The sequence below is a fragment of the Perca fluviatilis genome, chromosome 16 (assembly GCF_010015445.1).
Source record: "Perca fluviatilis chromosome 16, GENO_Pfluv_1.0, whole genome shotgun sequence".
Taxonomy (NCBI): domain Eukaryota; kingdom Metazoa; phylum Chordata; class Actinopteri; order Perciformes; family Percidae; genus Perca; species Perca fluviatilis.
Window position 1 is genome coordinate 20,571,628 of NC_053127.1, and position 19,156 is coordinate 20,590,783.

At 39.4% G+C, this 19,156-nt stretch overlaps 1 protein-coding gene across 6 annotated transcripts in view; it reads left to right on the plus strand.

Annotated features, from left to right (window-relative positions):
* cadm2a (cell adhesion molecule 2a) overlaps positions 1-19,156 on the plus strand; it is a 227,660-nt gene that overhangs the window by 112,701 nt on the left and 95,803 nt on the right. Inside the window, exon 2 of one of the 6 annotated variants that reach the window (XM_039777196.1) lies at positions 10,825-10,840. The exons of 4 other annotated variants lie outside the window; for them this stretch is intronic. Coding sequence is in view for 1 of the 2 variants with exons in the window: in XM_039777198.1 (XP_039633132.1) it covers position 9,521 (1 nt within the window). In the remaining variant the exon portion in view is untranslated. Of the gene's footprint in view, positions 1-9,453; positions 9,522-10,824; positions 10,841-19,156 lie in introns of those variants that run through there. One more of the 6 variants, XM_039777198.1, reaches the window with a different exon arrangement.

Genomic DNA, 19,156 nt, shown 5'->3' on the forward strand with positions numbered 1-19,156 from the left:
TTAATATGCAACTCCACTGTATATCCTACTACTGACTTATAGTGTAGGCGACTTCTACATCAGAGGAAGACATTGTACTACTATATTTACCTGACAGAGAGCGCTGCAGATTCAGAATATAATCACAAAATATCACACATCATGAAAATGTGGAGTAATCAGACATTAGCCTCATGGACTCATGGCAGTGCGCTACAGACTAAGTTTTTTCACTAGGAGCACAGTGGCCCACAATTGAAAATTTTAAGGGCGCAACCCGAAAATTTAGGGGCACACACCGTAAGTCAACATGCTAACCAAATATTCACATTTCTGCTAATTTCCACTGTGTTACTAAGAAACACTTGGATAATAGAAATTACAATTTGCTGTTTCAAATTTAGTTTCACATTTTATTGTGCACTTTTGAAGATAAAACATAAAAGGTAAACTGACAGCATCATCGCTGTAATGACAGTACAAATATTTAAAAAATATACCAGCTCTAGTCTCCAGTCTACAATTACAATGAATTCAACTTAAAATTAAAAATGCATTGTTTAGGCTACTAAACTAAAATTAAAAATAAAACCCCTCCCTCTCTCCTCCCAAACCCATCCCTACAACCTTGAGTTGAATAATTATTAATTTCTTACTCACTGTAACTTGTATTCTTTATTCTTTTATTCTTGTATTTGTATATTATTCTTTTTTTTTTCATCATGACCGTTTTTAACTGCTCTTTACTGTTTCATGTAAAGCACTTTGAATTGCCTTGTTGCTGAAAGGTGCTGTAGAAATCAAGCTGCCTTGCCTTACAGCCTCAGCCTGTCAGTCAGTCCCCAGGGCAGATAAACCACAGTTGTGCCTGCTTGTCAGGAAGTGTACATCAACAGCACCGCGACCGCTTTCGCCTCGCCATTAATATATCGCAGCAAACGCTGTCTGCGTGAATTTTTGTTCAACTGTAACCACACTTGCAACCACTTTGTCGGCATTTCGGTGACTGACTGTGACTTCAACAAAACTGCGCCGAAGCTCCGCTCTCTGTCATATGCAAAGAGGACAGATAAGCTTGTGTTTACGAACTCTCAGGTACTGAAATTTCCACGTTTAATGTGTAAAAAAAGGGAGAGAGAGAGAGAGAGAGAGAGAGAGAGAGAGAGAGAGAGAGAGGTTGTGCCGTATGATCGTTAACGAATTCAACACTTCAGCAGAGAACGTGTTCATTTCCATACAGGTTTAGTGGCTTCACGGTTAATGGTGAAGTAGGGGATTTGATTCGCGGGGGGTATTTTGGCGACGGTAATGTTATTAGTATCGTAAGTTAGCAGTAGACTTAATTAACCCGACCCAGGGTGAGTCTGATGAAAACTGATGTGTCTGCCCGGTTCAGCTCTGAGATTTTCTTGCATTGCATAGCTCTAGGGCTGGGTATCGTTCAAAATCTTTTGATCAGGTGCCAATTTCGATACCTCAGTTTCGATGCCGGTTCCTTAACAATACTTTTCATATGTTTTAAAATCCATTTCAACATCAACAAAAATACATTAAACACAAAGCTTTTATTTTCCACCTAATTGTGAATCAAAACAGTTATCAAAATTAAAAAATTCAGGTAAAACTGCTCACTCAGAGTAACATTATTAAAAGTGCCTTGCTTTGCAAGCTCAGCCTGTCAGTCAGACATCAGGGCAGAGAAACCACCGTTCTGCCTGCTTTTCTAATGGCCGTTATATACTAGACGCATCCAAGGTGGCGCGCAACATTGTGATGTCAAATTTCCGTAATATCCGGTCGGTCGCGTCTGATTTATGGCGCGCAAGCCGAGGTCGTGCACGGCTCTTTTTTTTTCAGCGGCGCGCGACAAAGCGGAAACGGAGGCCTGAATGAGTTTGCCGACAACCGGATGCCAGGACTCTCAGAGTGACTGCAAGTCTCTCTTGTAAACTTACTGGGTTAAGATGAGTTCTTTTATGGTGAATGAAAGGCTTGATCCGACGAAGCATTGACGGCAATGCTGCTGCCAGTTCTGCCGTTATTTACCTTTTTCTTCTTCTTCTAGTCTGTAGAAAGAGCAACGTCGGTAGCATTTGCTCATTAGCGCCACCGCTGTTCAGGAGAAGACTGAAACTAGTGTCGCGACCACCAGCGCAGGTATAAATAGTCACGGCGATCTCATGACGTCACATTTGTATGCGCCAGCTGCGCTGCGACCAGTATATAACACGCTTAAGAGGAAGTGTAACGTCAACAGCACCGCGACTGCTTTCGGATCGCCATTAATATCACATGGCAGCAAACGCTGTCTGCGTGAAGCTTTAAAAAACTGTAACTACTAACCGTGACTCTCCGACTTCAACAAAACTGCAGACAGTTTACTCCGTCCGCACCTCTCCGTGTGTGTGTGTGTGTGTGTGTGTGTGTGTGTGTGTGTGTGTGTGTGTGTGTGTGTGTGTGTGTGTGTGTGTGTGTGCGTGTGCGTGCGTGCGTGTCGGTCGGAGCTCCGCTCTGTGTCAATATGCAGAGAGGACAGATAAGCTTGCGCTTACGTGCTCAGACGCTTTTGGAACTGAAATTTGGCACCGAAAGATAAATAATTTTTCGATACTCATAGGATTGGATTTTTTTCGGTGCCATAAAAGTATCGATGTTCGGTACCTAGCCCTACATAGCGCTGTGAAGGAATAATCTCAGAGATTACGTCTGCATGTGATGTGCAGGTTACCTTCCCCCCAAACACGCCCCCTAACACGGACACACACATATATACAGATACGTCTGGCTTTATAAGATAGATAGCCTGCATCATGCTTTGTCTGTTTGTTGTCTATAGCTGGTTTTGCTTTGCATGTGTGGGATTCTGAAACCTCCTTAAATTTGGGAATTGTCGTTTGTTTATTCAAAGTCAAAAGTCCAAAGTACTGCAACTTTGTACATTTTTGTGGGTCTGAGATGTATGTCACATTTTAGCTGCCAAAGCTCCGCTGCTCTCTGTCTCTGGTCCACAGTGTGAGAGGGGGAGTGGCCAGTGGCTAGAGCAACAAAAGCCAGTGTGTGCTTCTTTTACCTATATATTTAACAATATCTTTTGCATTTCTAACAACGTCAAACTTGGCACTGCACTTACTCGTGCCCGTAGCAAGACACCTGTCAAGTTTGAAATCCATCGGACTGACGGTTCGAGAGAAATGCGCATAACACACAGAAAGACAGACAGACAGATGTTCCTGCAATTTATAGATAGATAGATAGATAGATAGATAGATGGATGGATGGATGGATGGATGGATGGATAGATAGATAGATAGATAGATAGATAGATAGATAGATAGATAGATAGATAGATAGATAGATAGATAGATAGATAGATAGATAGATAGATAGATAGATAGATAGATAGATAGATAGATAGATAGATAGATAGATAGATAGATAGATAGATGGATGGATGGATAGATAGATAGATAGATAGATAGATAGATAGATAGATAGATAGATAGATGAACTGATATTCCTCTGCCCTGGATACCTATTGTATAGATAGATGATGGGAGAATTACACAGTGGGAAGCTTCAGATTGTTCTGTTTGGCATGACTTTGTGTTTCGCAGCTCACACGTCAAATATCTGTCTTTCATATCCCATGCTCCCATGTGATTTTAAATGCCTTTCCTGTTCAGCTAATTGGGATGTTGTTTTGCTTTGACCTCTCTGTATGACCACTGTGACTCATGCACATACACACACACTGTACACACAATGCCCCTGGCATCCCAATGGTTGTTTTTTCATACTTTGGAACTCCCAGCTGGAACCCCTTGACCTCCCCAGCTACTGTATTGTTCGGTGTCTCTCTGTTGTGAGTGACTCACTGCGGGTGTCCCGGGCAGGGTAAATAAAACATCCTCCCACCAGTGATGAAATATTGAACAGACAAGGCACTGAGATGCGTGTCTTGTCTGAGGTAGGGGGATAGAGAGAGCCAGAGGGATTGTGGATGCAGAAAATGGAAAGGAAACAGCACTATGGTTAGGGTGAAATAGAGTGAAGATATGAGTGAAAGCACATCCCCACAAAGAATCCAGTTGGAAGAAATTGTACTAAAAGACAAGACGATGGGAAGATGGGAGGGAAATAGAAACTGATAATGGACTGCAGGCAGAGCGGCTCCAGCTTCCTCTTTCTTTTTGTCTCTGAAACTCAATAATTTGAACATGAACTGGGCACAAGAACACAGGTGAATCCAGGTTGCGGGGCTTTTCAGCTTCAGATGTGTACTGGTCTCTTCTTTGTCATTCATTAAGCTCTTGCTGAGTCACTTTCCAGAAGCTGCACACAGCCTCACACTATCTCAAACCCATTGTCACATCAACACTACCACATGCCTGGGAGCAGCAAAGCACAACGCAGCTCTCTTTCCCACATGCAAAAGAAAAAGGGAGCATTCATGCTGCAGGGCAGTTGTAGTTTCTCACTTGTGTGGTATGTATTTCATGTCCCAAAAAATGTCTTGTTGGAGTTGAAGGAAGACAATGAGGCAACACTTTTCTTTTCCCTGATAGGTCATACAAATTCTTTTAAACAGTGTAAAACTTTTCCTGGTCACTTTTGGGCCTGATAAGAAGGGAGTAAATGAAAATGAGAAGAAAGTGATAGAGAAAAGACAAGGAGGTGTTTCTTTTCCCCCATCACCTACAGTACGATTTCCAATGCTTGTGCATCAGGTATATAGTCTGTGTACAAAACTTCCAAGCAGGTCCCCAAAATCACTCCGTCCCTCGCCAGAAAATGTCGGATTGAACATTCACAGTAAATTGATAAATCATATTGTTATATTGTTTGCGTGTTTCCATATTGCATTTTCAAGTGTGCACTTTACCAGATAACTATTTATTGTCAACGTACTTTGTGTTTCAGTTTGAGACACTGTACTGTGGCCTTTCACTGCTATTTAGAATTTTTCAAAACCAGACAAACAATCAACCAAGCATTGTGCTGTAGGTACGGCTGCAAGTCTAAAAAAGAAAATATACCTCCTCTGTGCACACTAACACAAACAAAGTCAAAACATGTTCAAGAAAGAGAACATGTAATATGGTGGGGGTTCCCTGCTGTCTCTATATATGTAATTTTACCAAGCCTTCCAGTGTACCACGACAGCACCACAGACACTAATTACTACTTTTCAGCTTTGAATCACAAAGAAAACTAGCACCTATAACAAACCTTAAATCAAATGCCTCCATTATTTTGATTGGCATTTGTATGGTGCAAATGGGTATGGTAAAACATGTCCTCGCTCTATATCTGATTTTTAAGTTGCCACTCAGGATTTTGTGCAGACACAATAGATGTGAGAGGAAGAAAATAAGTAAATGGGCTTGTATGTGTGAGCATATGTATGTTCCTCCATTAAGGTGCATGTGAGTTCACTTCTCTCTTCAGAGAAAAGTACATCTGAACCCTATGTACCTGTCAACCAGTCAATTAAGATAACGTTAGCTTTGTAGAGATGGTGGGATTTCCCAAACTGAATAAATACCACACATACAAACACAAAACTGCTGATAATTGTGTTGTAACTAAGATATCTGATGGAAAAAATAATTGTTCTATCGACAGATTAACAGATTAAGCTCGCAAAATTCACATGTAGCAGCTATATCTTCCATAGTGACGTGCCACCGGCAGAGCAGATGTGATGCAAACATTACCAGTAACAGTTAACTCCAGAGCATTGTTTAACCCGATGAATCACTTCATATGAATATGTTGGAGAGTTTCTGTGTGTTCCACTGTGGTTCCTGATTTATTTTCATTAATACAATGTTTCAAGAACATATTTTTTTAAATTCAACTCTGTAATGTTGACATGGAAATGGCAGAGTATTTTTTAAAGTGATGAGCCTGGTGTGCTCAAATGGCTCTGGGTGTGTGCTGTCATGCTGATTTGAGCATCTTCTAAATGTCTCGATGACCAATCAGATTGCCTGGTCGGATCTACTTGTTGTATAATGGAAGTTCAAACAATGTTGAATATTGTGTTCACGTTTGAATGGAGTTTCTTTGTAAATGTATGAATGAGTATATTCTAGATAGCAGTTGAAAATGCATGAAAAACTGAAAATGTGTAAAATTTCAACATTCTGTTCCATTCATTTGAATGGGGGGTAAACAATTTGACTCAATGGCCGATTTTGCAGTTTATCTCACACAAACTAGAAATAAACTATTAATATAGGAAGGTGTGCTGCATTGTACTATTCTTCACAAGCTTTGATTTTTTACTTGTGTCTAAAAGATTTTGTGGAAAGACGAGCAGCATAGCAAGATGGAAAGTCCTTTAGTACATGTGCCCAAAGCACCAACATTTATTTACAAATATCAATTGTTCTCTGTATTCAATGAATTAATTTAAAAGGTACAGCATGGATTTGTCATCAAATCATGTATCCCCACGCCTCCATTACATCAAGTCTTTTAGGATTGTAATTACATAAACTCTTAATGTGATTAGATAGCTGCTGTATACCAGCTACTAATATCAGCATTGGCTTTAATGGGAGGTAATGATGCTGGATTTGATGCTGCCAGACAGTAGGACATGAATCAGAGGATTAATGGACTCATTTAAGCCATTAACCATTAGGAGTAGTTAACTGAGGAGAATCTACGGATACAGACGCAGGCTGAACAAAAGGAAATTTATATTGATTTCATCATCTTAAAGATCTCGAAAAAAAATGTGTTTGTTTTTGTGTTGCAACACTTGGTATACCACACAGACTCCTTTTTGTGAAAACTAGAATATAAAATGTGCCATTTGACTCACCACATTCTAAATGTAGAACAGCAAATCTTTGATTTAATTGATTCTATTTAGCTCGGCTTAGATATTGGCAGATTACTCTCTTGAAAGTCACTGCAAGTATGAATGAGAATTCCAACAGGCAGTCCATCTGTACACTAAACTCAAGTCCAGGAATGAAAACGTGCTCATGAATTCTTTGTTGGTACACATTTTGCCCACGGATACAGCATCCCACACATTGATGCATTTTATTCAGATATAAGAAATCAGTCTTCATCATAGTAAGAGATTGACTTTTTAGCAACTTGATCTTTTTTTATTTTTTATTATTTTATATTCCTAGCTGTCATCACCTCTGTGTTACACTTCAAAAAAATGTTGTTGTGGTAGAGTGATGCCTGAAGAATATCCACAAATAATCAGACAAATTCTAACTTCATATTGTTCATCAATTGTGTGCAGAGAGGCAGTTAGATTCTGACTTTTTAACTTTGAAACCTTGAATATTACCCCTACTGTAAGTGCATTAGACTCAGCCCTGCACTTGTGCTCTGTTTGTGATTGTAATTCATCGCTTGGAAGTGACTCAGTGATTCAAACCAGAAAAAAGCATATGTAATTGTGGAAAGAATTGTTCTTTCTTGTTCATGAGTACATGGTCCCTGCTAGAGGTGTTGAAATTAATCAAATAATTGATGCATCGAATCGTGGACATGGACGATGCTGCATTGATAATCGGCCGGGCCATAATCGATTATTCCTGTTTACAATTTAATGTATGACTAACAACCTTTCTGTTTACATATTCTGTTATGTTTTGCACATTCAGGAAGTGCCATGTGCTCAGTGCTGTAGTTTTATGTATCCAATTTATTTAGTATTAGAGCACTGCAGAATGTTTTGTTTTTAAAGCTTGAAAAGCTATGAATTAAATATCCTATATGGCTTTAATAATAAAAAATGTATTTGATGCATCGTGATGCATCGAGATATCGAATCGAATTGAATCGCTGATGTGATTATCATAATCGTAATCGAATCGGGAGATCAGTGAAGATTCACACCTCTAGTCCCTGCATAACTGACTGCCCTGAACCTGATGTGCAGCAATTTGTGGCAATATTTACTTGAGTTCCAACATTTTTATTTTCTCACCTGCTAAACAACAAAACATCAAAAACAATGAACCTGTAACAATGTTTGATTCCGGAATGTGCAGCCTGTTTATTACCGGTGATAAGTTATACCTGTAGTTTAGACATTCGGAAAATCAAAACAACACACCAACAAACAAAACAGAAAATGCATTGCCTACAATGCACACACAGATGCTCACACAAACACACACACACGCAGTAAAGCATCTGGTAGTTATATTGTATTTGCCTTTTAAGTGACTAACAGCTGTCCCCTTGTTGATTTCTAATTAGAAAGCTATTGATTACACTCAATACCAAACTTCCACTTTAGGCCTCATGAACAAACACAACAGATGTTTGAAAACATTCATATAGGGGAGTAATTATTTAATGAATGCCATATTTTCACTTAGTTTTAGTACCGTATTTGAAAGCATCACACTTATTAATGAGCTGCAGGCGCCACCAATATAAGACCAATATTGCAGTTTTAGGTTTAGATTTTCTTTAGCAACGAAATAGAAATTTTTAAATCCAGCCAAATGTCGGACTATTTTTAAATGACCGTCTGCACAAAATCTGCTGTACTATATTCCAGTGGGAGTAAAATCATCAGCTAAAGTTGTAGTTGCTCTCAATTAATCAATGAGCCAGTCAAGAAATCACATTAATTTATGTAAAGTAAAACTGTAAAAATGCTAAGCATTTGCTAATTCTAGCTCTTCTCAAATGTGAGAATGTAATGTTTTTCTTTGTTTTATAGCATTTTGAATTTAATATCTTAATATTTTGAACTGTTGGTTGAAGAAATTGTTATTGGCACTATTTTCTTACATTTTATAAACTAAACATGACTTTATTAGTCAAAAAAGTATTTACAGATTAACCAATAATAAAAATAATTGTAAGTTGTAACCTTACAGGAGTTGCTTGCACGCTAGCTTCCTTAGTTCATAATGGTCTTTATTGAAAGATGTACATCAGTTCACTTGCTCTGCACTTGTTACATTTATGTCTCTTACAACAAATTGCCAATTGAGTTTACCACAAAGGGGTGTGTGAGTCAAAATGTTCTTTTTTTCTGGGTTTTAACAGGAGACTATGGTCTGGGGTGAAGTAAGGAATATTGATTTACCAGTTTTGACAGCTATTAAACATGCCTCAGGTTCAAAGTTATTTCAGCTGAGGGTACAGTTACGTCCCTGTCCCTGGGGGTTGCCTTGCAGAGGGTCCCTAATGAGAGGTGTTATTTTTTTTCTCATTTGGGCATTGTGTCTGTGTGTCAGCTCTTTGTCAATGAGAAAGCAGGCAAACAGAGAGACAAACATATGGCAGTATAAGTGCACATAAAGCTAGAAAAGTTTCCAATCTAAAGTTCTGTGTCCACTGGTCCTGTTAACTTCTTTTTTTTTTTTTCTAGAAGTAATGCCCGGCTTCATTTCATTAGTCCAGCCTTGTCGATAGTCAATCTGTCCTCTTTCCTGTCAGCTGATCATGACAACTGGTGTATTGACTGACGGTATCTGCCACGCACATATGCTGCACTCTGACAGACACAACCACACAACTGCCCTCACATCTCAACACTAGTAAGTAATGCTGGTTTAAAAGCCACACAGCCAAAATGACATTATCTGTTAAGTTGGACTATTTCTCACCACCGGAAATAGAGTTGAGGTGCACTGCCAAGAGGGTTGTTAATGGCAGTCCTGCAGAGTAATCAGCAAAGACATAATTACTTGTTAACAAGATATATACATAAATAATGTTTTTTAATTGCCTTCACCTGTAGTGGAAATGCCTGCAAAAACATATTTTCAGAAAACTCATTTGTTTCCTTTATTTTTTTTTTATTATACTAATGCAATCATTCATTCTCTTCAATGAATGTGCGTGTGTGTAGCCAGGTCTGTGCATGTGTATGGGACATCACACACAGCAACCCTCACTAAACCCTCTTATCCTTCCTCCGGGGGCACAGCTTAGTGTAAACAAAGGGAGAGAGAGCGAAAAAAGGGAGAGGCGGAGTGGATTATCTTCCCTCTCCTCTTGAATCCAGGGGAGATCAGCGAGTCATTTACACAACATAATTCATTTAAAATGTAATATTTCCCTAAAACTAATGGATTTAAACACCACAGCTGTTGCCAGCTTATGACACACTCCAGTCAGTGAAAACAACCAATCAAGGCTGGGGTTTCACTGCAGTTTGGTGTCCCAGCATTGAAGCTTTCCACCTTGGTGCCATGGAAAACATTATGTGTGCTTTTCTCTTCCTCTTTCTTTCTTCTCACCGGGTCTCACTTAATGTCCCTCTAATGAGAGACGGGAAGGATTTCCATACTGCATACAGTATACTTCTTTAATACACACACAAATATACACACACCAGACTTGCCCCTAAAGAGCCAGGTGCACGCATAGGTATATCCGTTGCTACCTTCATGACACACACACACACACACACACACACACACACACACACACACACACACACACACACACACACACACACACACACACACACACACACACATGCATCTTAACCTAGCATTGAAACGTGAAATCAGATATACCCTTGTCCTCGTTAATGATGATCATAACAAAAAAGAATGAAATATGGTAGACATTGTTGCCCTGTTGCAATGGTCTTTTCATTTTGCAAAACATTCAATTTTAGTACTCTTGGCATGTTTTCTGAACAGTAATCCTCATGTCTTCTCTTTTTTTATCTTTCATTTCCTCTCCCTGCTGGGCTGACTGTTACCTGACCGCTGTTGTTCCATCAACAGGTAAGCACACAATTTCCTGCCCTCTGACAAAAGTCTGTTATCTGACTTGGTTCCACCCCCCTTGAACACATCCGTTTGCCTCCCCCCTGCTTGATCAAAGCATTTTTGCCTGGCAGGTAACTAGGCATTAGTGATGCAGCTAATATTACGTTCAGTCCTCAGAAGTGAAAATTGAGGCCAAAATTATATTTTTCTCGCTGAATATCAAAGAAATTGGATTTTTGAAGAAGAAGTCCTGTTTAACTTTCTATCCGAAGGTTTTGGCATCCATTGTGACATTTATATGTAGATGTCTTCCCTATCACTCTCTGACTCATTCTGTTTTAGTAACTGAATGTCTTTTCCTATAAGATTGTTTATTGTACTGAGATAAAGTGATAAGGGTCAATCAAACGTTGCAGTCCTGCCTTCTTTTTGTACCACATTTACAATGGTAAGAATCACCAACATAATTTAAATGGTATGTCATAGGTAGCTGGCAACCTCCCTAGAAATGCTGCACCTATTTTTACTAATTCACTTTAACCCTTATATTGTGTTAGGGTCAAGTTTGACCCATTTTCAATTTTAGATGTGTAAAAAGTACCATGTACTTTTTTTATTGGAACAAGGCTTAATGATATCCTCAGAAATGGCTGTTGTAACAGAACAAAAGAAGTTGTCACAATTTTAGTAAATTCTAAATTTCTCTTAAAAAAAAAAAAAAAAAAAAATAACGTGGTGTTACCATAACAGTCTATGGGTGTTACAGGTCAAATATGACCCGGCAAAGAACATTGGCTGTTGCATAAGTTGTAGGCTGCTTTGTGGATCACATTTTCGGGCTGTTGCTTTTTGCTGGGGTGTACAGATCCTGGAATCAGGGTTCATGAATGGCAAGTGTTCCACCCATTTGTCCTAAACATCCATAATAGGAGCAAGCTGTCATTCACACGGCCAGCAACTCCTACCTCCCTATTGTGAAAGCAGATAACTTTTGAAACAGAGGATAACACACAAAGGTGTAGATGTCTCTTTTGGCATTAATCCCTCATTTTCCCTTAACTGGATTGCCACGCAGTCATGATGTCATGTAATGCATTCTCCAGAGTTATGCTGCACAATACTGACATCTAACATACAAAATCTTATTTCAGAATAAGCAGCAGAATGATGAGCTGCCAAATCCTTGGCATTGTTTGTTGATCATGTTATGGACGGTGTTTTAAGACCCCAACGTCGCCAGGCAGCGCTGCCTGGGAGACACTAGGATTAGGCAATGGTTAGGGTTAGGGTTAGGGTTAAGGTTAGGGTTATGTGCCTTGAAGTCGTTGGTCGCAGCGCTGCCTTGAAGTCAGTGTTGGGGGCTTAAAACACCATTGAGCGATATGGACAGAGCCTTGGATGAAGCTGTACAGTATAGTAGGACTTTTCACTTAAGCATTGTGTATGTTGAGTAGTTTGTCTTTGAAAATACAAAATTAGGAAATGTAAAGGCTTGTTAGATATGCATTTGAGATGAGAGACATGATGCTGATTTTCCTTTGATATTGATGAACTTGAAATCCCCTGACATATACCATCTTGTTTTGAGGAGCAATACACAAACATGTCATCATATTTAAATTAAATCCGCTAAAATCTGACACTTTTTCACACCTAACAGAGAATTAGGACTGCATTTCTTTTAACCCAATAGTTCTAAATATAAATAAACAGAAATTTGTTTGCTCATTATAGCCTATTTAAGCTGTGTGCAAGTGCCAATAGGTTGCACCCACAGGCATGAAAATGAGCAAGGAAACAAATCACTGCTGAATGTTTGATAATGCTGAAAACTAAGCCTGTGAGTATGCTCAGCATGTCAAGCACAAGCAATTAAAACTGTAGACCTTTAAGCAAAACGTGTCATTCTCCCAGTGCTGTCTGACTAGACTAGGAGGAAAAGCACAAGCCCCGAGCAGCAGCAACTCCAGCATCTGTTTAACAGTGGTATCCTACAAAAAGGTGTTCTATGGAGACAGGGCCATAGTTAGTTAGGAGTTAGAGGTTAGTGGGAAGCTTTCAGGGGTCAAGCCACTGATGGTGCCTGCAGTAAATATCTGTAATGGCCAATAATAAACAGAGAACATATAAGGTCCCTGCTATTGTCAGCAGAAAGCTCGATACTACATCATTCTAATGGCATCCCAAATGGACAATGTCTGCCACTGTCTCTAAAGCACCCAAGGCAAGAACAGCCCCCCCCCCCTTTATCTCTTTAACTACACAAGGCCTGGAGAAATACACCTTGTGGTACCTCATAAGATCTTACCTTCCACCACAATAAAATTCAGTCCAATGAAAAGGTATAATATTAGTCCTGTGCTGCCAGTTTAACTGGCTTACTTTAGTGTTGGATGAAACCAGCGTGTGAAGAGCTAAGCAGTATATTTTTGTTCTGCTTTGGACCCGGTACCCACTTGCACTTATCCCACCAATGTAGGCATGGTTTCAAAATCATTATATGTACAAATGTTTGTGCGTATTGTAAGTAAGTAAAGTTTATTTAGTATCACCTTTCACAGAGAAAAGTCACAAAGTGCTTCACAAGAGAAAAATTGTTAAATAATAAGACCATACCACATTTATTTATTTGATTAGGACAATGCACATTAATGAATATTTCTGTAAATGCACCAGTGTTAGCCAGTCAGCTAATATTCAGCTGTAGTCCTAGTTGCCTAGCATATGTCTTTACGGTGGGAAGAAACCAGAGAACCCAGAGGAAACCCACGCAAACATGGGGAGAACATGCAAACTCCACACAGAAAGGCCTGAGACAGCCTGGGTTCAAACCCATAACCTTCTTGCTGTGAGGCAGAAGTGCTAACCACTGAGCCACCATGCTGCCCAAATTAAAAATAATTTAAAAGAAACAAACATAAGCAACAACAGACATTGAAAACCCACAAAATTACAAACACTAGACAGCACGAGGTGAGAAAAAGGCCAGTTTTTGTCAGAGAAATAAAATAAACTCAATAATAATATGAATAATAAAAAAAAAAAAAACATTTATAATGTTCTAGTGCAAGTCTTAGTTCTATATCAGCATAACAGTGTGGGTGTAGGGGAACTTGTCCAGTATTGGGTTCATTTGAGTGCACACATACATGAATACACCTATGTACAGTATGCACTCTCACACACAGGCATGTTCAAATAACGTAAGAGCCATTTGTCATAGTGTAGCATAGGCCCCCAGTCGATAATGTTAATTGTCTTCTCATATGTACTGCGCTCATGTAGACCAAAGATCCCGGTGCACACGCAGCCAAATGGTAACGTTCATTGTAGTTGTCTCTGTATCCCAGTGCCCCATGGAGGATACTGAACGGTCAGCTAAAAGAGAATACCCTGTACCCAAAGGAGATGTTTAATCTTTAAAGGCTTTGTGTACGGCGGTTGTGCTACCCCAGCAAAAACTTGTCCACTACTGAAGGTGTACAAAATGTGCCCTAAATGTAACATAGTTATGTAGACTGTAAAGTTGTAAACCCATAACAGGTATACAAAAGAATCCAGCACTTTTTATTGTTCAAACCATTTAACGGAATAAAATGAGTTTTCTGTATTTTGTTGCCTAAAGATGGCAAAAATAATTGTTAGTTGTTTATATTGAACAGATGGTGAAACGGAGTGTCATATTGGATTTGTCGGAATGAAAAGTTCTGTGCATGTGTTCATGTACAATAACTGTGTTGCATTCAAACTGAAGATGTGGAGTTGACATAGTCTACATAATGTAGAGTTAGAGTTAACATAAATGGCACTGTACACCACTCATGGAAAGTGGCTTTAAAAACATATATTTATTTGTGGGATTGATTGTTTCAAAAATAGGGTGGGGCAAACAGATCAGGCAAACCAGGTTTCTGTTACAGTACATGTGCTACGGGTACAATTTCCATTGCCTCAGCTGCAGCACTGCAGCTGCTACTGTAGTTTTCGAAGTCATTCGCAAACGACAAGTATTGGAGCTTATTGTACGGATCCAGTTTTTAATTTGAAGTGATTGACATAACACAAGCAGAATATGCTGCAAAGACACAAGCAGTCTAAAAAAACATTTTCTGTTTGAATAGTGTGATGCTGATTAACCATTCACATAATACAACAATATGACAAGTTCTAGAGGAAGTTAGGAAGATAGCATATTGAATGCATATAGCATGGTTAGCATACAGTAGACAATGTTTAATTCAGCATTTAACCATCGGCTGCCAGCACCGGGTCCCTCGTTACCCATCAGCCCATTTGCCAGCTGCCTCATCATTACCCATCTCCCCTGGGCAGCCCTTGTCACTCAAAATACCTGGGAAGAAGCTGTGTGTGTGTGTGTGTGTGTTTTGTTGTGTGTGTGTGTGTGTGTGTGTGTGTGTGTGTGTGTGTGTGTGTGTGTGTGTGTGTGTGTGTGTGTGTGTGTGTGTGTGTGTGTGTGTGTGAGATGGCGGGTATGTGTTGAGTAAATAGTGTCTGCTTGAATGATATGTATTCAGTACTGAAGGTGACAGATATCTGACCTTTGAGCCAATTTCTGATGATACACTTGTACCTGATTTATGACCAATGCAGAGTGCTGGATTATGTGCACAAGGACAACGTATTCAACGTATTTCCAAATATATAGGCGTAGCACGCAATGTGGGAAAGTTGTGGGTGAAGTGGAATACAATAATTGTCCTTTAAGCCTCATATTACATGTCTCTTCCCTGTCAAACAGCTGTGTTAGTTGTAAAATATGATTATGGCATTAATGACTGCATAAACCACCGGTTTCCCATAATATAGGCCAATTGTTTACATGACTTTCCAGAGAAAGTTTTTTTCTATAAAGTTGTTTATTAACTCACACATATGTATACCCTAACCAATTACATATTTATGTTATCATATTTTATTTTATCAGTCTTTTTTTGCCAGACAAGTTTGGATGTAGTTGATTCATGAAGTGTGAACTGTTTGTGTTCAGTTACTTTTACATGTTCTGTAGGTTGGGCATTGTGCAAACTGGCAGACTCCTGAATTCTAACCAACAGTATTGATTTAGCACAGAGTTTGTGCATTTTGTTTGTAGCCACCTGGTTTTGTTTGTGCAAGATTTCAACAAATGTGCTGTAATCCTAGTGCATCAGCATGCATTGTGATGCTTTGTGATGTGCAGTACTTTTTGTCAAATGAGTTGCTGCAGATGAACCAGCCTTCAGTTGGCTGCAGGGAGTCAATGTTCTGAAAGTGAAAGCCCTCATTCTTCATACTGCTAGAAGCCGTCTTGGTTTACCTGTTATAGTATAATCCATTAACCTTTAAGTATCATTATTTATTGGGATTCATTCTATAAGCACATTGCACTTGTATTTTTATGATAATCTGGAAATGTCTACTGTAAATGTATAATTACAGTATTCACATTACCATCAGCATTATATCAGGACATGCCTTTGTGTTTGGACTTGCTAATGTATCAGGTATCAGTTGAGTAAGTTTGCCTTACCAGAGAAAGTTCTAACTTAGTTGTTTATGTGGGTAAAACAGGTTGCTAAAAAAAGATAGTCAGATATTGATTGTTTTTTCATACATTATGTCAGGAAAGTCAGGGCAGAGGCATGAAAAGTGAATTATCAAGCAGTACAGTACAGTACATTTTAGCCACAGATATGTCGTAAACAGATGTTTTTGCCAATTGGCTTCATTTGTAAGTAGCCGGTGTACTAATTTCAAATTCAGTGGGAGGTGTAGCTTGAATTTCTTAGGTCTAATGTGTTGGGCTAGGATGAAGTGTGTGTGTGGGTAGTCAAGTGTTTACATCATCTGAAAATGTCAAAATGGATGATACTGAAGTAGAAGCAAATGAACAGATGATAAGAAGTGTAGGGGGTGAGAAAGGAATGAGGGAAGGGAGAAAGAGAAAGTTTTCTCAATGCCAGATGGAAGAGCAGTTGGCACCTCTCTCATTACTGTGGGGATGGATTTTCCTCTATCGCACCTACACACACACACACACACACACTCATACAATCACATAAACAAACATGCACACACATGCAGAGCTACCTCCTGTCATTCCGCACCACCTGCCCAGCACATGGTCATCAAAGCAAGACCAAGGAGGGCACTCATCTTTAGTGGAGAGAGAAGGAATTAGAGCAATGGAGGAAGGAATGGAAGGGCACTAATGTGATATGCTTTCACCTTTGGTTGTTGCAGCTCTTTGTTTATGCCTGATTCTTCTCTTTGCTAATCATCGATTTACCCGGATCAGCGTTCTGTCATCTCCTGCCATATTGGATCTCCTTCTTTCTTTCTGCTGTGTGTGTTCGCTTGAGGGAAGACATGTGTATCTGTGTCACGCCCGGCCCTCTCCATCAAGGCAAGCAAGGCCTGTTGTGCCTGCGATAAATTAAATGTGACACAGATGGGTGGAGTAGCTTCCCCCTTTGATCCAAGCGGTGCAACAGAAGGGACAGACCCTGACCAACACATGTCAGACAAAACTGTTGGGCACTACCAAAGATAGCGGTATGGTCCCATTGGATGTGGGCCAGTGGGTGAAACCATGGTTGGACACACACACACACACACACACACACACACACACACACACACACACACACACACACACACACACACACACACACACACACACACACACACACACAAAGAAATGGGACCATGGGCAGAAACACAACTGCAATTATTGAATTTGAAGAGTCACAAATTCTATGGTGTTAACGAAAGTGTGTGATAAAATGTGTGATAGTGATACAATGCATCATTGTGTTGAAAGCTACATGTGCACCAAGATTTGAATTAATCATTTCTGCAAGTGTGAACTTCTGTCTCCTCTCCAGATGTAGCTGGAAGGTGACAGTCTGAGTCAGATGAAAAATACGCTCCAAATCATAAAGCCATTGTCTGGCAGATATGTCACTCAAACAAGAGCAGACAGCAGCATTAAGTTGCTAAGCGTTCAGAATTGTCTGATGTACAACAACATAGTGGCCATGATTATTGATTCTCCAACTGAGTGGCAGTTGTTTTCTCATCTTTTTTTTAACTTTTGAAATTACATTTTGTAAGTGTCAAATTTGCCTGAACAGTCTTTGTACATGTATTGTTTCTCTAAATAATAACTTAAGCGGGTAGTGTGAGTTACATTTACTCCATTACTCTCCAATGTTCACTGTCCATGTCTCGCAAAGTCAGATGCAATTTAAATCTTGACATCATCAGTGAAAGTCAGCTGGGCCTAAACCCAGATATGGATCGATCAGGAATTTAGATAAGTGCATGACTTGCCACCTCACAGACCTTGGTTACTACTACTTTAATTATGTGTGCACATCACGGTCAAAATTCAATTAATTGCACAGCCCTAAAACACAGTAACAATTTTTGGGAAACCAGTCATCTTGGATCACAATGTTGACTTTATTGAGCTCATTTTGTGAAATCCAGTTAGACACTGATTCCAGTTGTGCTTGTTTTCATTTGTGCTTTGACTGTAAACAAAAAAAGCAGATTATGCTTCTGTTATAAGATAGATATCGTGTTGTGTTGAATGGCATTAAAATGAACACCTTACAATACCATGCAATTGACAAAGGTACTTCAAATTCTATTAAAATGAATGCATGAAATTACGCAGGTGTTCATGATATTGTGTCCAGCTTCTGTATTCAGAGGTTCCACCAGTGGGTGGTTATTATGGGTGAAAGACCTTCAGGGGGTCCTAAGCAAAAGGTCTTCGGACAGGTGTGGGGATATTTCACTAAACAGGATACGTCAATGTAAAGGGATCCTTTTTGTCAGAGGGCCCAGAATGTATTATACCTGCTGTTATGTTAATATTAGGAATGCATTCTTATTGAAATTGATATTGATAATTATGCCCATGTTGTGAATAAATTCACTCCTGCCTTTATTAACGATGTGATATTATGCAAACTTCCAGACAGACTGGAGACAGGTATACTATGAATTAGGATGGCTACAATGGCTTGTTTGATTGTAATGTAATACATGTATCTAAAAATGCATGTGTCCTAATGGCATACCCAGGCTATTTTTAATGCTTTAGACTTGAAATATAATAGTTACTGAGAGATATAATACCATGGCTGCTTCTAAATTGGGTGGAGGGTGAAGGAAAATCATTTTGCTACCACCCTAATGTCTTTGGATATAATAGCCTATTAGATTCCTGCTTTATAGCATGGGTACTGCAGTACTTACACCAAACTGTCTCCAACCAGCCTAGGTTATTCAGGCTTGGAAACCTAATGAGAACAATGACCTTGTGTTCCATTTGGATGGGTGGATAGTCTGTCTATATCTACCCACACCCCTTCCCTCTACAGACATCCATCTTTAAGAATTTCCCCCTTTCGTCATTCTTTTTATTCGTTTTT